Genomic DNA, 19634 nt, shown 5'->3' with positions numbered 1-19634 from the left:
CCTCATCACACTAGATAGAAACTGCCCATTTACCAGTCTAATTTCTCCCTAAGCCATATGCTCCATGAAAGAATTGACCATATGCTCCTTGTTCACAGGTGAATCCCTGGAACTGCATGAAGTCTCTGGTGCATAGTAGGTGTTCAATAAATATGTCTGGAAGAATTATATGGGCCAACCATTGAAGAGATGGCTAGGAACCTAAGACACACAAAAGCAAAGGGCATACCAAGGTCACAGTGCCTGGCATTTACTCACATAGCCAGAAGGCAGGGAACAGAATTATGTGTAAGTAACTTAGGCTAGACCTAAATCTGCCTGTTAATGAAGGCTGTTCTGATGAACGGATGTCAAGATGTGTTAGACAACAAAATTACACTTCACTATATGTCCTAACTGTGTGGAAGGATGCAGATGAAAGAAGGTTTGAAGGGCCAGCAGTTTCTAATCAATGGTGGCTGTGCACTCTGTGAATCACTTCCCTGACACATTGTGGAAAAGTACTAGAAAACCATCAGCATGAGGACGTTGTGAGTCAGGATATCAGATCTTTGCATACAGATACGATATTTCCTACCCATCTTAATGGACAGACAATCCTACCAAAACAAAGAGAAGTACTTTTTATAAAACAGGTCCTTAGTAAGTGGGAAACAATCAGATCTTTTCAGACAAATATTTTACATTATTGAGCATCCAAATGACTAAAAAGGGCCCTTTATGGCATTGAAGGTATCACACGTTATATCATTAGTCATTACTGCTCCATGCCACAGGAGTATCTTCTCCAGAAGAGCCAAGCAAACTGCTTATTTTTTAAAAACTGAAATCCAGCCTATATTTTAAATATTTTTTAAAGATGTATTTATTAGAGAGAGAAAGAGCATGCAAGCAAGGGGAGGAGCAGAGGGAGAGGGATGAGCAGACTGTGCCAAGGGCAGAGCCAGATGCAGGGCTTGATCCCAGAACCCTAAGATCATGCTGAGCTGAAATCAAGAATTGGATACTCAACTGAGTATCCACCCAGGCTCATTTTTTTTTAAAGATTTTATTTATTTATTTATTTATTTATTTATTTATTTATTTATTCATGAGAGACACACAGAGAGAGGCAGATACACAGGCAGAGGGAGAAGCAGGCTGTCTGTGGGGAGCCTAATGCGGGACTTGATGCCAAGACCCTAGGATCATGACCTGAGCCAAAGGCAGATGCTCGAGTCACTGAGCCAGCCAGGTGCCCCTCCCAGGCTCATTTTTTAATGCACACTTTTCTTACACAAATAGAAACTAACACTTTACTATGACAATGCAGCTCAACAAGTTGTACAGCTCCACACAGGTATCCCTCTATTTAAAGAAAAAAAGACATTTCACCTCACTGGCTAAAAAGCAAATTAAAGAGAAATGAATCCTATTTTCCATTAGAATTCCAGTGCAAATTTGCAGACACATGCCCACAGGAAAGATTTCCACCTGACATAACTGAACGTTTATGCTGTAACACAATGAGCCATGACTCCCAACCAGTGCTTGATGTGCTTTGCATCATGTGCCAGCTCTCCTTCCATGATTAGGGGATTTTCAGAACTGCAACACTTCCCCAGCTCTCAAGCCTCCCAGTGTTTTTAACTGTACCTTCTGCCCCCACTAACAGCCATATACACCTTGCCCTTTTTCCAGTCCTTAGAATGTCTCTGCTGTTCCAAGGTCCCCTTTACAGGAAAGTCAACATTACCAGAGTTTACCTACCCTTTTCTCTATTTAGATGCTTTGTACTGTTGATCTGGATAGTCTATTGTTTAAAACACAATATACAACAGCTCTATGGCATCTTAAGTGCTCCATCAAATTATGTATAATGGGTTGCCTTTTATTTTCACCAATGTAATTAATTGACAGTCACATTTCATCAAATATACTCAGAATAAAAGGTCGGTATAAATTGGGATGGAAAAATGGCAAGAGTTTTCCACTTTGGAATGTGACTGATGAATGAAAGTGGAAAGTATCAATTTCTTCCCATGGGCAGCTTTTGAGCAGGTCACATGGCAACAGCCCCACATTAGCGCTGATTTCTTTTTAATGCCATACAACGCAGCTACTCACAGTATGGAGAAAAATGTCGTTTTCGTTTTTAGAGCAATTTGAATGATCCTATTGTCAGTGGCATGCTCAATAACCATTTTCTGTCACCATGAAGGAGAATATTCTCTAAGTTGAGATTCATAAAATGTTATTCTAATTCTGCAGTGCCTGAATATATAATTTAAGTTGTGGTCTTAAATTTCAGTTCTACCTCACATTATCCCACGTTCTGAAAAGCCACACATTGAAAACAAGGTGGAGGGAAAGGCACTATTAATGACTTCCATGATGGAATAGCCAGGGGGAAGAAAAGACTTACTAGAATTTGAAGATCTTTAGGGTGTTTACTTATATGCAAATTCAGATTCAAGTACAACACATGATTTGAATTTCCTTTTTAAAATGACTTTTGGGGGCACCTGGGTGGCTCAGTTGCTTAAGCGTCTGACTCTTGATGTCGTCTCAGGATATGATCTCGAGGTCCTGGGCTCTGCACTCAGCAGAGAGTTTGCTTGAGATTCTCTCTTCCTCTTCTTCTGCCTCCTTCCCTGTTCATGCACTTTCTCTCAGAAAAAAATTTTCTGGATGTTTTTGTTTGTTTATTTGTTTTAAAATGCATAGTATCAACAGACTGAGCAAAGAGTTCAAGGGGAATATCAGAAAGAATCAGGTGGTTTATTTAAAGAAAGCAACCATGTCTCTACCCAGTATTTCCAGCCACCCTGGTAATTACTGACACTTGCACAGCAATGACTGGGTGCCAGGCACCATTGCAAGCACTTTATATATAGCAACTCATCTGATCCTCATAGCAGCCAAATGAGGTAAGTACTATTGTCCTCACCTCCATTTCACAGATGAGGAAAATGAGGCACAGAGGTAAAATATTTTGTCAGTGATCCCAATAGCTAGGGATTCAACCTCAAGCACTCTGGACCTCAAAACCCAGGCCCTTAACCACCATGTTCTGCTGCCTCTGGCATTAAGGAGCAATCCCTAACATATATGGGAAGAAGGGAGGAGGAAATAGAACACTTCAGCAGAAGGAGAATTTATGAAGAAACCTGATTGGTCTCATAACATTCTTTGTATTCTAGTAGAGTTCTCTTCACCGTGGAGCTACTTTCTCAATTTTGGAACACTTTTCTGACTCCTGAGTCCCTCCTGGATTGTTCCATAAACCCTGACTGCACCCGGCTTTGATTTGCTCCTGCTTGGGTGAACCAACTAAAAGGAGACCACAGGGAACTTTGCTTCTGCTAAGTGTTTTTCTCAGTCCCCTTGAGCTCAAATCTCGGTGCAGTTGCTAAGTGCACATGAGTCTTTCGGTAAGATCTCCAATTTGTATGTAAAGTGCTTATCCCAATGCCTGAAGCACTCAATGGAAATTTGGAAAAACTGTTATTATTATTTAAAGTGCCATCACTCCATCACTGCTCTCTTGTTCTTCTGTTAAGACATAATGCAATAGTGTATGCAAGACAGTGGCATCTATGACCATAATTGAACTTTGCAGTAGGCGTTTATTTCTCATTTTTCTGGAAAATATTTATGGAGCACCTACATTTATTCCACATACTGTGCCAGGTATTATGATGACCATGATAGACACAGTTACTATCTTGGCAGGGTTTACAGAAAATGTAAAAGACACAGTTAAATAATCAAGTATAATATTATTTGTGCCATGGTAAAGGAAGATAGAACCCTCTGGGTCAAAGATAAGGAGTGCCTAACCAGATGCAGTGGGCTAGGAAAGGCTTCCCAGAAAAGGGAATCTCTAGATTGGAACCTGAAGATTTAGTTCATCAAAGCCGGTGGAAGCAGAGTCTCAGACAAAGAACATCACACACAAAACCAAAGAAGCAAGTACATAAGAGCATTCAGAAACTGAAAGAAATTGAGTATAGCTGAGGTTAAAAATGCAAAGGGCAGGATGACAAGAGAAGGTTCTGGGGAAGGAAAGAGAGGTCATCTCATGAGGGGCTGTGTAAGGATTTCTGGTAAGAAGTTTGCATTTAACTCTAAGAGCAGTTGCAAGGCAATGAAGAACTTAAAGCAGGAGTGACATAGTCAAGCTTGAATTTTAGAAATCTCACCATTTTTTTTCAGCAGGGAGGACAGATCCAAAGGGGATAACACTGAATTTGGAGTAGAGAGGACAATTTAAGTTTCTTTGCAGGAGTCTAGAAAAGTGTTGGGTGAGGTCATCAAGAAGAAAGAGCCACTGGTTGACCAGTGAGCTGGACCCAGGCAAATCAGAGGCTCCTCAACCCTTCCCTGTCTTTGGAATATGCTTTCTGCTTGCCTTCCCTGCTCCCAGAAGCCGCTCCAAGGACACAGCCTGAGATAGTGATATGGTGTTGCGACCATCTGGATGGTTTATGTCACTGAACCCCATTAAGGCCACTATGTAAACTTTTAAGATTTGGCAGATGGATGCAGAATCTATTTGTCTTGTGGCAGCCCCAAATCAGCCTTGTAAGTACATTCTCCTGCTTATGAAGCCTGCTAGCTGCCAATCTAGAGAGATCTGCCTTTCTTCAGTCTCTTCCTGCCCTCTGCAAACAAAGCTTGGTTTCATATTTCACTTGGGAAGCTTCCAGGGTTTCGAGGCAACAAAAAGCAGTGCTGGTGGTGTGGGCCAGGGTAGCATCAGTGATGGAAAGAAATGGATGGACTTGAGAGAAATGAAGAACTGGTAGGACTCATCATAGGTTGGGAAGAAGGAAGTCAGGGATGCCACCCAGGTTTCATTCTTCCCTGAGGACATGAGTGACTGACGACAGCAATTACTGTGAACACAAGTAAGACAGGAGGTTTAGGGAATACAGATGATGAGTTCAGTGCAGTTGAACACAGTTGAAAGAATCCAAGAATATAAAATTTGAATAGCCAGGAGGGAAACTTTCCCACACAAAATGAATCTTCTTCCCAGTGTATAGGACCTGCTGCACATCTCAGCAGGCTCACTATACCCTTGATGTTAGCCCATTTTAATAATAAGAACAGCAAGGGAGGGGCTCCTGGGTGGCACAGTTGGTTAAGCATCCATTCTTGATTTTGGCTCAAGTCCTGATCTTAGGGTTGTGAGGTCAAGCCCTGTGTTGGGCTCTGTGCTCAGCACAGAGACTGCTTAAGGTTCTCTCTCCCTCTTCCTCTGCTCCTCCTCCCCTTCCTCCTCCCTCTCAAATTAATAAACAGATCTTAAAAAAAAAAAAAACAGCAAGGGAATATTAAATAGTTCTTGAGTGCCTGGAAATAAAAATAGGGGTTTCTTGTATTGCCTTCCAAAGCAAATTAAAAATTAAAAATGGACTTGCCTTGGGTGAACTAGATAAAAATAATTAAGAATACACTTATCATGATGAACACTGAGTAATATTAAATTGTTGAATCATTGTAAACTTGAAACTAATATAATACTATATGTTTATTATGCTTCAATATTTTAAAAAATGGACTTGCCATCACTTACAAAGATTTCTTGCCAGAAATACTGAACATGAATCCAATCGAGTCTCTAAAATCTAGAGTCTAGATCATACAAATTCAAAAATATAGGGTTCAGGAAAAAGAATGTCTTAATGAAATCACAAAAATCATAGAGATGCATCAGTAAAACCCAGAAAGCTAGATATTGAACATGGCAAACAATTTGGTTTCTTCAAACAAATAAATTGACTTTAAAAAAAAGGAAGGTCGGAGGGAGGAGGAAAGGGAGGGAGGAAGGGAAGAAAGACGGAAAGAAAGAAAGAGAAAGAGGAAAGGAGGGTGGGAAGGAGAGATTAAGAGAGATTTAATATATACATTTCGCTACTTTGTTGCATATGGGATAAATGCAATATCTTTAAAATTTTGAAGAAGCAGCAGTAATCAAAGATAATGGATAGGCCTTACTTGAACCTTGATTTAAGAAGCCAACTTTAGGAAAATACTGTAACAAAATCAAAGAAGTTTTAACATCAATTAGATATTAGATGATAGTCAAGAATTACTAATTTCATGTGTGATAATAGTATTGTGTTATATTTTATTTGAATCTGTTTCATTTTAGAAACATACAGCATTGTATTTGTGGATGAATGAAATGACTGATGTCTGAAATTTGCTTCAAAATAATGTAGTGCAGACAGAAGGGGAAGTAGGTAGAAATATATATAAAACAAGATTGCTCTTGTAATGTTAATTGTAATTATTGGAACTGGGTGTCTACATTTGGATGCACTTGAAAATTTCTGTATGAAGTTTTTTTTTTTTCATTGACTTGCCAAGAAATGCACTATTTGAGGAAAGCCATAGGAAAAAAAAACAAAGAAAAAGAGCAACAGTCAGTTAGATGCAGAAACTGAGCATCCATGTATCCATTTCTGAAGAACTTTCTTTTATACATTGGATGTTCACTCTCTCCTGTGCAGTCACTCCTCTCCATTGTGCATGCTTGCAGGGGTTCCAAATGGAGCTTTGTGCCATATTCTCAGCAATTTCCTTTTCTCATTTGTTTGATAAGACCTAAACCTCATTAGATTGTCAGGGACATTTGGTCTTCTCTTTCCAGTTGTATATATATATATTTTTTTTGACATATTGAGGCACTTAAGGGCATTCTCAGAGATCTCCCCATCCTGCCCACATACTGACACTTCTCTTGCTGTGAAATTTGTTCAGTGATGTCCAAGACCTAGGAAGAAAGTAGCTGAATTGCACAAGGGACTGGGCTCAGGTAACATATCTTATTCAGCATGAAAGTGAAAATAGTGTAATAAAATATTTTACTAGCACGATTATGTCACTCTTATATTGAGCCCATTGCTCAGAGCACAGCACTTTAAAGAGCTAAAAGGAAATTACATCCATACGCCTGTCCTTTGTCATGAGTATTACCATTCGGTATCTGCCCAAGCATGCGTCCAGTTCAGCTTCATGATGAAACCTTATATTTAAATTGTGTTACATTTTAAAATATAAATTAAGAAAGCTTATATCTTAAGAACACTCTTTTGGAAAAAAAAAAAAAAAAAAAGAACACTCTTTTTGGGATACTAAGTTACCTGTTCTACAACTATCAGAAGGTTTCTTATGTACCAAAACCCCTGAGAAAAGTACACTATGCCTTAAAAGTATTCTAAATGTATGGCAGAAGAGAATTTTTACTGACAATGGCAAGAAAGAACTCAAAAGCAGAAATGACTAAAACAGGACTAGGAGAGTCTCTAAGATGGAGAAGACAGAAGAACAACACAGAAAGAGGAGAGGTAGATGGTAGTAAAGACCAAACCTTCACAGTTCTGACTACATTGCTCTGTCGCTTCTTTTTGAATGTACCAACATCATATTTCTATGAGCAATAAAAATAGAAATGATCATTGCTATCTTTTGAGTAACCAATAGGAAAAGATCTAGAATCATTTCAGGATGGCTGCATTTCTACCTGTTAAGAACACACTGTCCCCCTCTCCCTTTACTGAAGCTTCTAAAGTCAATGTTGGGTAAGTTATTGGCTGGCAGCAGCCACAACCACATACTTCTTCTCAATACAAGGTCATGCAGTTGAATTCTGAGAACTCATTTTCTGATAGATTTTTCTCCAACACCCCATCTCAATCAACAACCCTGAAATACTGTGTACTATTTTAAAAAGGAAATCTCATTTAAACTGGAATCCAGATTCTAGAAGGGGAAACTCTTACACCCTACCATGTGTCATCAACTGCAGGCTCAGAAGGAAGAGAAGACCTTGCAAGTCCATACTGCTTTACCACCCCCCAGGAGGGCAAAAGGTTGGCTACTCCCCTGGCAATAGCCCAGCCAAAAAGAGACTATCACAACTGAGCCAATGAAAAGTCACTATACTGCAAACTCCCAGTTTACTCCAATGGGCTTCTGTTTATAACAGCCCTTCTAGATGCTACCCTCCTCCTCTTCCATAAAAGAGAATTTCTCCGCTTTGTTCTCCAACTTGCCTATGGTTTTGCCTTCGTTTGCTTATCCTGAATTGCAATTTTCTACTATTTCCAAATAAACCTAGTTTTGCTGGTAAAATAACTAGCAGCTTCATTTTTAAGGTTAACAGTATATAAAGCAGTTTAGAGAGTTTTGTGGAAACAACCTTTAAATTTAAGGAAATGAAGTAAAGAGAAGATGAAAATGCACCGACAAGCAGCAATTTGTTGAAAAGGCGATGAGTCGGTGTCTCTACTATAATTCACAGAACTCAGAGGGGATGTTTTTGGAGTATGCATCCTATGAATTAAACTCCCTACTTGTCAAGTTATCACAGTAAAATTAGAGGCAAATTCCTTTGATTTTGAGTATTTCAGGCATTTGTCTGAAGTAACTCAGACATGAGCAGGATTTTAAAAATGTGTATAGTTCTCTCCAACCAAGAATAGTCTTCTTAATCTTGAGTATTGGAAGATGGCTCTAACGAACAGATTCATTTATTTTCTGCACCTGTGATTTTGTTCCTCGGTGGCATGAATAGCCATTGAGTATCTGGTTCAAAATCAGGACTTCTCTTTTCCAAATTACTCAGCTCCCAATACATTTACAGGTGAGTCAAGGAGGCATTATCTGATGTTTATGATATTGCCTTCCTGTAATGCCTGAAGAGAAAAAAGAGGTAATTATTTAGCTAGTGGGGTGGTAGAAAAGGAAAGGTACATTCTCATAGTTTTTTTTTTTAAGATTTTATTTATTTATTCATGAGAGACACACAGAGAGAGAGAGAGAGGCAGAGACACAGGCAGAGGGGGAAGCAGGCTCCATGCAGAGAGCCCGATGTGGGACTAGATGCCGGGTCTCCAGGATCAGACTCTGGGCTACAGATGGCACTAAACCGCTGAGCTACCCGGGCTGCCCCACATTCCCATTGTTTTAAATTAAAACAAAGGACATATCTAAAATGCTTTGTGAGGCAATCCTGGCTAGTTATCTCTCTCTCTCTCTTTCTCTCTCTCTTTAAAGATGTATTTATTTGAGAGACAGAGAGAGCAGAAGAAGGGGCAGAGGGAGAGAATATCCAAGCAGACTCCCACTGTGTACAGAGCCCAATGTGGGGCTCACTCGATCTCATGATCTATGAGATCAGGACGTGAGCCGAAACCAAGAGTTGGACACCTAACTGACGGAACCACCCAGGCACCCCTACATACATTTTTTCTTTTCTTTTTATGCCAGATGTTTCTTTGTGATACATCAATCACATTTTCCTGGTTGCTGATAAGTGAATCATAATCCATACCATCTCACATATCATATTTTGGTGTGTAAGTAATGTAGACACATTTCTTATCACCTTCTTAAACACATATGAACACCTGTTGACTTTAATTGTTCATAGTTCTACATTAACCATACAGTCTACCTGATTTTCACCATCAATTCTAGGTCTATATTAAGATTAAAAGCAAGAATCTAATCTGTTAATGATTGACAGGGAGATTTTGGTCTCTCAATTTCACCTTGGAAAACTTGGAAGAAAATGAGGCAAACATGGGAAGAAAGGAGTCTCCCCTCATGACTGTCAGCCAACCTATGAACGTATTTACTTCTCATTGTTCATTTTTTACTGTGATATGGATCCAGGCAAAATGACTTTGCAATATTCCCACACTATTAGAAGAGTCTGATTGCTTGGAGTTAATTCCTTGGATCTAAGGAGTTTGTATATACAATATAATTTTTCCAACTAAGGAGGAAGTTGAATTTCTTTTTGAAGGGCATCTTTTTTTGTTTGCTGGTTGGCTGGTAGTTGTTTTGTTTGTTTGTTTTGTTTTGTTTGTTTTTTAACATAATGATGTGGAGATGCTCCTGGGGACACATGCGGCCCCTTCCAACCTTGAAGTGGTGTATCCAAGTGCTCTGCTTGCACAGTGCACATCGGGGCTCCATGCTGGGCAGTGCTATGTAGGGCTGGGCAGGGCTGGGCAGGGCCGGGCAGGGCTAGTGCTGGATGAAGAGCATCTTTGCAGAGTCAACTCCCTGCTTTAGAGCACCTCCCATAGTTTCGGCCCATTAACCCGAGCACAACAGCTTGATAAATTAATGCTTATATAGGCACAGTTGGCAGCTTCTAATTAAATAATTATGGTTAAATGTCTGCACAGAAGCTGTTATGCACCCTAGAAAGCCAGCTGTCAGCTTTATTGGTCCTAAGACAGATGAAGAGTTAATACTTAGCTTGGGATGTTAGGTACAAAGGGAAGTATATCACATAAAATATATATGCTGTGCAATATGAAGTTGCATTGTTTATGCTAGCCTGTCCATGAGTGATGGAGAGCAAACTGCTCCTCAGCAACCTCTCAGCAACTCAACAAAGAAGGAAGCAATTATATGATCAGCAGAGCAGAACCTGTTCAGAGCAATATAAAGAGGACATGGTGTTAGACGGATGAGTCTTTGATGAACACACAAATGTCAGTGAGCTAACAGGCAAATACATTTCAGGTTTGGGGTCTCATTTAGATGAGTAAGTGACAGAAATCTAATGTCTTTTTTGTGGGGATTATGGCTGGTATGTTTTCATTTACTTGTCTAAAGCCTCGCAAAGTGCTATATTCAAATATTAGAAATTGCAGAACCAGGTAAATATCACAAACCTAGATTTGAACTCTTTCTAAGATGCATTTTTCCAAAAACTTAGGAACAGATATTTGTTCTACAGAATTACAGATAATGTCAGATTCCTTCACAGAAGGCTAAAAAGCTACAGTCTTATCTCTACACCCAAAGAAAGAAAAGCAGTATCTGGTGACTAAGCTCCAGCATCGAGGAAGATATAGATTATAGATAAAGGCCATTGATAGGGTTGTTGGACCAAATAATGCTTCTTATTATACATCAATATGTTCCTGAACTGATAGCTGACTTCATTTTGCTCCACAGGCTGTCCTTTCCACACAATCCATGTGTCCTCACTTCTAAAAATCTAATGTGTGATAAACCCAGCACAGAACAACTCAGCTTGCCACTGGCTTCTTTATCATGTTCCCAGCACCATCTCCACATGGAGAAACACAACCGTTGGCAAAAATCAGTCCAAGAAATTCAGTCATACCTTTATGTTTTAAAAAACTTAGACATTAAAAAAAACCAAAAAAAAAAAAAAAAACTTAGACATTTTAATCCTCCAAACTTATGGATTTGCCTTAAAATAAGAATAGAGGAAACTGAATGCTAATAGAAACATTTCTTAGGGAATTCATTTCACCCCATTCCCAGGCCCTGGTGAAAATCTACTGTTAAATCAAGCACTAAACTTTACAGACTGATTCACTATTCTCCCTTTAGAAATCAACAGTTTACGGTTTATTTAGAATGATGCCATTTCATAAAACAAAGCAATCTGTAGCAGAAGTCGTCACTTAAGCCAATGCATTGACCTCTAAGAAAGGCTTACTTAGAAAGCTTCAGAACAATTGTTTCCACTCATTTTCCCCCCTCTAGTTCCCTTTTATGTCAGTAATTCTATCACCTCAGGTGTTTGAAGATATTTGCTTGTGATTGACAGTTCTCAAAGAGCTATTTCCTTTTAGATGGGTCTTAAATGAAGTTTAGTTTAATTAAGTCTGCAGTGCAACTCCAGTCTCAGTATAAAATGCTAAAGACTCAAACAGCAAATCTGTAAAGCCTATAAAAGCAAATTTCAGACTTAGTGGGGGAGCCAGGGGGTCTTTTGTCAGTCTATACTGCCATCTATCTAGCCGAGACCACATCATTCTGTGCAACAGCCATTTGTGTTCTCAGAGCCCCAGTGAAAGCAAGTCTGGAGCAACCAGCTTAACAGATCCCAAAGTTCACACAAAAGATTGGACAGCACCACTTTATCCACTCTGAGTCTGCCAACCTCCCGTGGACCAAGAGCCAAGTTCGAACCATCATCTTCTCTTCACAATTCGGTATCTGAGATATCTGCTTCCATTCCCCGTATATCTAAACCAGTATCATTTGCATAGGCCGTTGAATGTTCTCTAACATCGTTGATAAAACAGATAAAAGTTGCCTTAGATATGACATGAGACTTCAATTAGAACCTCTAATACTCTAGCTATACCTCATGAGTTTAAAATAAAAATCCCAGACTGTATTCCTTAGACACTGACTGGACATGCAGACCACAAACATCTGTAAGGAGAATTGATACAGATGAAAAACAATAAGAACCCTTTGTACTTACGGTAGAAGACATATTCAGTATAGCTTGACCAGATCTTATCATCTGTATATTGGTTGACAAAAGATGCTGTTACAGAGGAGTTGCAGGCTACCATGTGGAATCCACACTCTGACAACATATCAAAAGCCCTTTCCAGATGCTTGAATTTGAGATAAAATCTGGAGGTGTATCGTTCTGGGGCTCGGTCAGGGTCTCTGCTCTCATTCAAAGTTTCTCCAAAGACCTCTTTTGCCAAGGAAATCCTTCCACAAACCAAAATCCGGGGAACTCTCCGAAACTTGGCATCTGCCTGCCCCTCTCTGCCCATGGTACAGGACCCCCTGTAGCCGACCGTAATGAAGCCCCATTTGCGGTCCGCAGGGAGCACTGAGGAAGGAGGGCAGATTCTCGTGTCGCTTCCTTGGGAGGCATCTTCAAAGTCACTATGGCAGAATTCGTCCGGGCTTTGCTTGATTTCATCAGGGGTCAGGAGTTTGACCAAGTCCGGGAGCTGGAAGTACTCAGCCTCCCTTTTCAGTCTTCCCCTTTCTGGGAAGTGATCAGGCAAGACCACCTGCCTGTCCCTGAGATAGTCCAGAATGTAACGGAACAAGAATCCATCTCTGTCAATGAAAAACCTTCCTTTGGAGTCCTTGGCTAGATCGTTAGCCGTGTCTCTCTTTGGGGAAAACATTTTCCACAGGAGGGAATGAGGGATGCTTATTAATGTGGAATGGCGGGTGAAATAAACCTGACCCCCAACATTCAGCTCCATGACCTCAGGGAAGGAGTTGGGAACTGCAGCCCCTTGTTCTCGAGAATAGTAACGACTACAGTTTCCACTCAAAGCCATTGTCCCTTTCTTCTTGTTCTTCTCCTATTTTGATTTGAAGGTGCAATCCAATGGAGTCACAGCCTTATCCTTTGCATCAACTTGTCAAAGAGGAAGAAGGATGCTAACTTGTTAAAAAACGACCTTCTCTTACCCCAGTTTTTTTTTTTTCCCCCAAGAAAGCAAAATTTAGAAGAGTCCACAGGTGAAGTGATGCTGCAAAAGTAGTTTAAACCCTGGCTGGTGGTGAGCTATCACTTCATAGAATATCATCAACTCATCTCCATCCGATCTGCCCCAAGCTCAGTAGGCAAGGCAGGCCACGTCCCCAGTTACTCAGAGGTCTGTCTGAAGGAAAAGAGAGAAAATTATTTCCTCAAACCCAGCATGAGTCAGAAAAAGAGACACCACTGGAGAGAGGAGAGGGAGGGAGAGGGGGAGAGGAGGGAGGGAGGGAGGGAGGATGGGAGGGAGGGAGGGAGGGAGGGAGAGATTATTTTACATAAGCAGCCCTGGAACTACTGATTTCAGCCATTCTTCAACTAAATTGTAGCTTCTCTCAAGCTATTTCGTGTCTACATGTTTATCCATATGCCTCTGTCTCCGGCAATTAGTATCAAAAATATTTCTATTTGTATTCCTGCTTTAAAAAGGAATAGAAGATTTTCAACTTCTAAAGCTGATTTTCTCTCTCTCTCTCTCTCTGTCTCTCTCTCCAAGCTGGACAGGAAAACAATAAGTCTCAGAACTTACCTTAGTGAGTGCCGGAAACCCAGTTCCTGTGAAGAAATACCCATTTGCAAAGCAATCAGAATCCACAGCCACAGAGTCTGGAGCTTGTCAAATCCCAAAGAGGTAAAGGACAGAGGTATCAATGAGAAGTGCCAGAGAGATGTGCTCTTAGAAAATAATAATCATACATATAAATATTTATATAAATGTATATTTGTATGTGCGCATAGAGGAATGTATTCACTCCCAATCTCAAGTTGAAACAAGTCACAAAAAAAGTTAAAGCGTGGGGAGAGGTGTCTGGGTGGAAGAAGCCAGGCAGAGAAAATACCCAACCAAAGCTTCTCCAGTAAAAAGGGAGAGAGAGAGAGGAAAAAAGAAAAAAGGAAAAAAAAGAAAAAAAAATCAAACCTTTAGAAAGAATCCTTAAAACAGAAGAGAGTTGGAAGAGGTCCTGGGACTTAGCAGCTTTTCAGAAAGCCCAGAAGCAGAGAGACGGGCAGAGGCGCCCTGCGGGGGTCCCAGGCAGCCGCCCCCCCTGCCGGCCCGGGCCGCGGACTCCCATGTTCCCAGGCCGGTGGGGGCCGCCGGCAGCCGCAGCGGCGAGGCCGGGCCGGGCCGGGCCGGGCCGGGCCGGGGCCGGGGCGCGGGCTCCTCCGGCGGGCGGCGGGGCTGGGCGGCTCCGCGGCTCCCCGTGCGCACCGGAGGCTGCTGTGTCGGCGGCGCAGGCGGGACACCGTCCAGGGAAATGCCTATTACATCATCTTAAAGGAATACGGCGCGGGGAGAGCGCGGGAGCGCGGCGGGGCGCGGCGGGGCGCGGCGGGGCGCGGCGGGGCGCGGCGGAGCGCGGGGGAGCTCGGGCAGCTCGGGCCGCGTGGTCCGCGCCGGCAGGTCCCGGGGCCGCCCGGGGCGCCGCGCACCCGCCGCCGCTCGCGCCTCGCGCCTCGCGCTGCGCCCGGCCCCGTCCTGCGCCGTCCTGCTCCCCCCGCCCTCCGCGTCCTGCCCGAGCCCCGAGGCGGCCCCGGCGCCCTCCTCGCCGCTCGCCCCCGCCTCCGCACCTCCGCCGCCGCCGCCACTCCCCAGAAGCGACCCCCAACCCCGCGGCGACAGAAGCGCAGGGACTTTGCCTCTGAGAATCTACAAACCGACCCTTTGCACATGCTCTGAATCTCCGCTGAAGGGCGAATTCCCCTCTGTTGCTTTTTTTTTTTTTTCAAAAAAAGAGAGAAGAAGAAGGCACAGCGGACGACCCCGTGTGCTAGACCCTGCTCTCCCTCGGACGCCCTCAGTCCTCCCCTCTCCTCCATCCCTCCGCCACCCTACCCCCAGCAAACGAATAAATGAATGCAGCCTCTCCGGAATCAGTGATGCGCTTTCCAAAGAATACAGGAGGCCCGATACCCTCGGAAAGCCCAGAGCTGACATCAGTAGGTCATTATCTTAGCTTACCTGTAAGACGTGGTTACCTGCAACCTTTTCCTGGGGCTGTGTCTCTACTGAGCATCTCTTTGGACATCCCCCAGCCCCCTCCCAGCTCATCCCAAGAGGACTCCGGTGGAAGACACGCCCGGCTAAGAGACATTTTACTCCTGTCCCAGAGGGCTTCCTTAAGTGCATCATTAGAGTTTCAGGAAGGCATTTCCAGGGCAACCTAATCCACTAACAAAGTGCTTCCAGTTGATCCTGCCAGTCAATAACGGTCCTGCCAACAGCTTACAGTAAGTGGACCATTTCTCCTTTAAAATGCCAGTGTCTTAGGACTCACACTCCTCATCAGAATATAGTATTTCATCTATGAATAATACATGTGAGGCACACTCCATCCCAAATAATTGCTATTAAAAAAAAAAATGAAGGCCAAAGATGGACATGAAAGTATGAATTAGATACATTTTAAGGGATCGTGTGTTTATTGCCAACTCTTGCCCCCAAGAATTAGCTTAAAGATAGACTCAGCAGCAGGAGAAATTAATTTCCAGTTTAACAATCTTTTCTTTCAATAACTATTAGGTTACTGAACGCATTCGGAGTATTAGCTAACATTCCAACACCTGATTATATTTGGCTTTGTTTCTTTAACTAATGTTTTAACCTGTTCTGGCCTCAATCATTGGGATTTTAATGCTGGACCAATCAAGGGAATGTTTATTATTTGGTGCACTTGTATCGCCATCTAGTGTCTACAAGCTATCAATGCAGATCTGTAACTGACAGCCAAAAGTTAGGGTTTTTTCTTTTTTGGTAATTTTTATATTCGTTTAAATATTACCGGACACACACTGTTCACCATGATGAGAAAATAAAAATTTAGCTGCCACAGGACGAAGGAAAAAATAATTCTGAGTCCGTGCCTAGTAAGTACTGGGTTGAGTTGTAGTTAAAAACAAGCAAATGTTTCTTTTTCTTCTCTTCTCTTCTCAATCTCTCTCTCTCTCTCTCTCTCTGTCTCTCTCTCTCTCTCTGTCTCTCTCTCTCTCTCTCTTTTTTAACAGTATAGGACAGAATAGGCCACGACAATAGTTTTGGAGATTGGGTATTAAAATATTCTGGAAGCAGGAGTGCCTGGGTGGCTCTGTCAGTTAAGCATCCTACTCATCCTGATCTCAGTTTGGGTCTTGATCTCAGGGTCATGAGTTCAAACCCCATGTTGGATTCCACACAGAGCATGAAGCCTACTTTTTTAAAAAAAGATTCTGGGGCCACTTTGGCAGGAAGTGTGGAATGGGAATAAGAAAAACTCATAGCCTTTTAAAGCCCAAAGGAACTTGAGAAATGGAAATTACCATCTCCTCTTAGAGATAGAGAAGCTGAGGATGGGAGTAGGAAAGCACTTCCGCAAGGTCACACAGCTGTGGAGCAGCAGAGTGGGGTTTAGACCACTGCCTACCCAGTATGATTAATGTTCTTTTTTTAACCTGCATGTATTCTAGAATAGGGATGGAGAGGGGCAAACAAAGAATATAAGAATTTCAAGGCTACACATTTGAAAAAAACCCAGCAAGCCATTTTAAAGAGTTTTCAATATTAAGTAAATTCAAGTCTAAAAGATTTTATAATTTAAGTAAGAGAGGGGGCACCTGAATGGCTCAGTGGTTGGGCGTCTGCCTTTGGCTCAGGTCATTATCCTGGGGTCCTGGGATCCAGTCCCGCCCAGGGGTCCCTGCAAGGAACCTGTTTTTCCCCCTGCCTGTGTCTCTGTCTCTCTGTAAAGCTATAAATAATAGCTTTAAAATAATAATTTAAATAAGAGGATTCAGTTTTAAAAAGGAGGAATTCTCTCTGTTCATTGGTCTGGGTTTCAAAGGTTAGGCTTTTCTTTTTTTTTCCAATTAAGATTTATTTATTTATTTTAGAAAGAGAGAGCAGAGGGAGAGCGAGAGCTTTCGTGTGTGAAAGAGAGTTGCGGAAGGGGCACAGGGAGAGAATCTTCAAGCAGACTCCTCTCTGAGCCACTGAGCCCAGAGCCCAGAGCCCAAGGTGGGACTCCATCTCAAGACCCTGAGGTCATGACCTGAGCTGAAATCAAGAGTCGAGTGCTTACCCAACTGAGCTACCCAGTCGCCCCAAAGGCATATTTACTTTTTAATCTACCCGTAGCCTCCAGAAATCAAGAGTGCATGAGCCTCTGTCTCACCTTTTGAGATATCAAGGTTTGTTTCAAGATTGGCCTGAAGCCTATTCAAGCTGGGGTCTCCCACCCCCCAGATTCACATCCTCTGATGCACACATATTCTTGTTCCTTTAGTCTAGGGGATGCAAACAAACGAGAAGTGAGATTTAAGGGGTAACAGGCTTGAAGGAAACAAGGCAATACACCACAGAGAGAGATTTAAATAGTGCTAGAGTAAGCTCGCGTGTCTCAGGGAGGTTGTCAGTAAGCCCAGCTGCTTGGTGCCTTAGCAAGAGGCAAGAAGCCAAGTCTAGGCTGTAAGCGTATTCCTGTCCTCCGTGTCAGCAGATAACACAGCTAGCGTTATTGTTCTGTTCTGGCAGCTGTCGGCTGAAACATTGTGGGATGCCACACTTGGCCCAAAGGCGGATGGTACAGCAACAGATTTCTCTTAGGAGAGAAAAGAAGAATGTTGCATCCTGTTCTTCATAATATTCAAGACGATAGCACATCTAGCTCCACCATGGGTAGATCGGGACTTGATAACATGTGTCTGAGCCTCTGTTTCCTGTTCCCTACCTTCACACACCCCCATAGCTGAATGCTGTAGAGGATATCCTCAAAAGGACAATTACAATTTTGGAATAATGTGTTCACTTCCCACATCCTTACCTTCTAACACATCCTTAAGTGTTCTCTCCCCTGGAGCAGAGAGAGCTTTTGTGCTGATTGTCTCTCTTATCAGGGAGGGAATGAGCTCATAAACGTAAATTAAAATGCCATACACTCATCATGTCACATGCCCCAGGGACTCCTGCATTATGACCCTCACAGTAATAGCTACTGTTTATGGGGGGCCAGCCATCAAGAACCCACAACAGTCACCAACCCTCTTCCGGCTCTGCCTGATAGCTGGGTGACGTCAGACAAGAGGCTTGATGTCTCTGAGTCAGGGTGAAATGAGGATAAGAAGACCTGCCTCCCAGGTATGTTGTGCAGATTAAACACTGTGATGTGTATAAGACCCTGAGCACATCGTCCGGCCCTAGGTGCATGCTTATGAAATACCAGTAGTCTCCGTGACAGCAGCAGAAGTAACTGCACTTGTCATTCGAAAGTGGAAGTGGAAGCATAAAGAAGTTACAAAAGATCCCCAAAGACTGGAATTCATTCTACTTCTGAAAAACCTTCACTCTTCTCACCAGGCAGGTGTAGGTGAAAATCATCACTTGTTATAAATATGCGTATTAATAATGTGAGGATTTCAGCATTTGCTGGGGGAGATAGGGTGGTGGAATGGAGGCCTGAAAATAGTACCACAGGGTTTTTGTTTTGTTTTGTTTTGTTTTGTTTTGTTTTGTTTTACCACAGGGGTTAAAAAAGAACATGCCGGTATCTTCTGCGATACAAGGTTCTGTTCCTGGCACCCTTTCATTCATGCCACATGGATGTATTCGGTGCTTATGTGTCCAGCACAGTGCCAGGTACCTGAGATACAAAGTTGAATTCAAGACAATCTCTGGACATGAACACATGCAAACACCCATACTCAAAATCATACCAATGGAAGGCAAAGACTAAAAAGTTCTAGATTCTTGAGCGTTGCCTTTTACAGCTGTATTCAGCTTTGGGGCCTACATAGGGCACCTATGTTTTTAACAAACCACTTAACCTCAGGGTGGCCTCTGTTTCCACATCTATAAAATGAACCTGTCTCCCTTTATAGAGATACAATGACTGATGGCAAAATAAAGATAAAACACAGCTGCCAAATCTTTAGAGACATACCAGGCAATAACTTGCTATGTAAGAAACAGAGCAAGAAGGCAGCACACAGCGATCTTGCTAACATAATGCCTTGCAAGAAAAAAATTGGGTTAGGTCTGCATAATATTCAAGTGGGAAGGCGAGGCCCTCTGCACTCACCCGCTGCAGCCTTGGATTCACCTACAAGTTTTACATAACAGCAAACATTTGGTGTAGTCATTTCTTCTGGTCCCTCCTGAAAATACTCAAACTATACTCTCATAAAATACATATATTAGCTAAAGCTGTTCATATCACCGTGATGCCTCTGAATGAAAGTCTGTAGAATAAAGTTCTTCCAAGGGAACTGTCATTTTAAGATCTGAACGCTAAAAAATTTTTATGCTGATCTGAACAGAAAGTATTGCTATTCAAGTATGGGGTGACATTATTGACTGTATTAGCAG

At 42.3% G+C, this 19634-nt stretch overlaps 1 protein-coding gene across 4 annotated transcripts in view; it reads right to left on the bottom strand.

The window, feature by feature from the left end:
* Positions 1-14514, bottom strand: part of KCTD16 (potassium channel tetramerization domain containing 16) — a 255053-nt gene extending 240539 nt beyond the window's left edge. The window contains exons 1-3 of one of the 4 annotated variants that reach the window (XM_041767247.1): positions 14220-14514; positions 13830-13912; positions 12266-13424 (exon numbers count right to left, since the gene is read on the bottom strand). In XM_041767247.1, the coding sequence (XP_041623181.1) occupies positions 12266-13097 (832 nt within the window). In that variant the 5' untranslated portion in view covers positions 13098-13424; positions 13830-13912; positions 14220-14514. Of the gene's footprint in view, positions 1-12265; positions 13425-13829 lie in introns of all 4 variants that reach the window. The other 3 variants (XM_041767248.1, XM_041767246.1, XM_041767249.1) reach the window with 3 other exon arrangements.
* Positions 14515-19634: the final 5120 nt, after the last annotated feature.

Source organism: Vulpes lagopus, chromosome 8, assembly GCF_018345385.1.
Source record: "Vulpes lagopus strain Blue_001 chromosome 8, ASM1834538v1, whole genome shotgun sequence".
Lineage (NCBI taxonomy): Eukaryota > Metazoa > Chordata > Mammalia > Carnivora > Canidae > Vulpes > Vulpes lagopus.
Note: the sequence above shows the minus strand (reverse complement) of the source record. Positions and strands in the feature narration are given on the sequence as shown.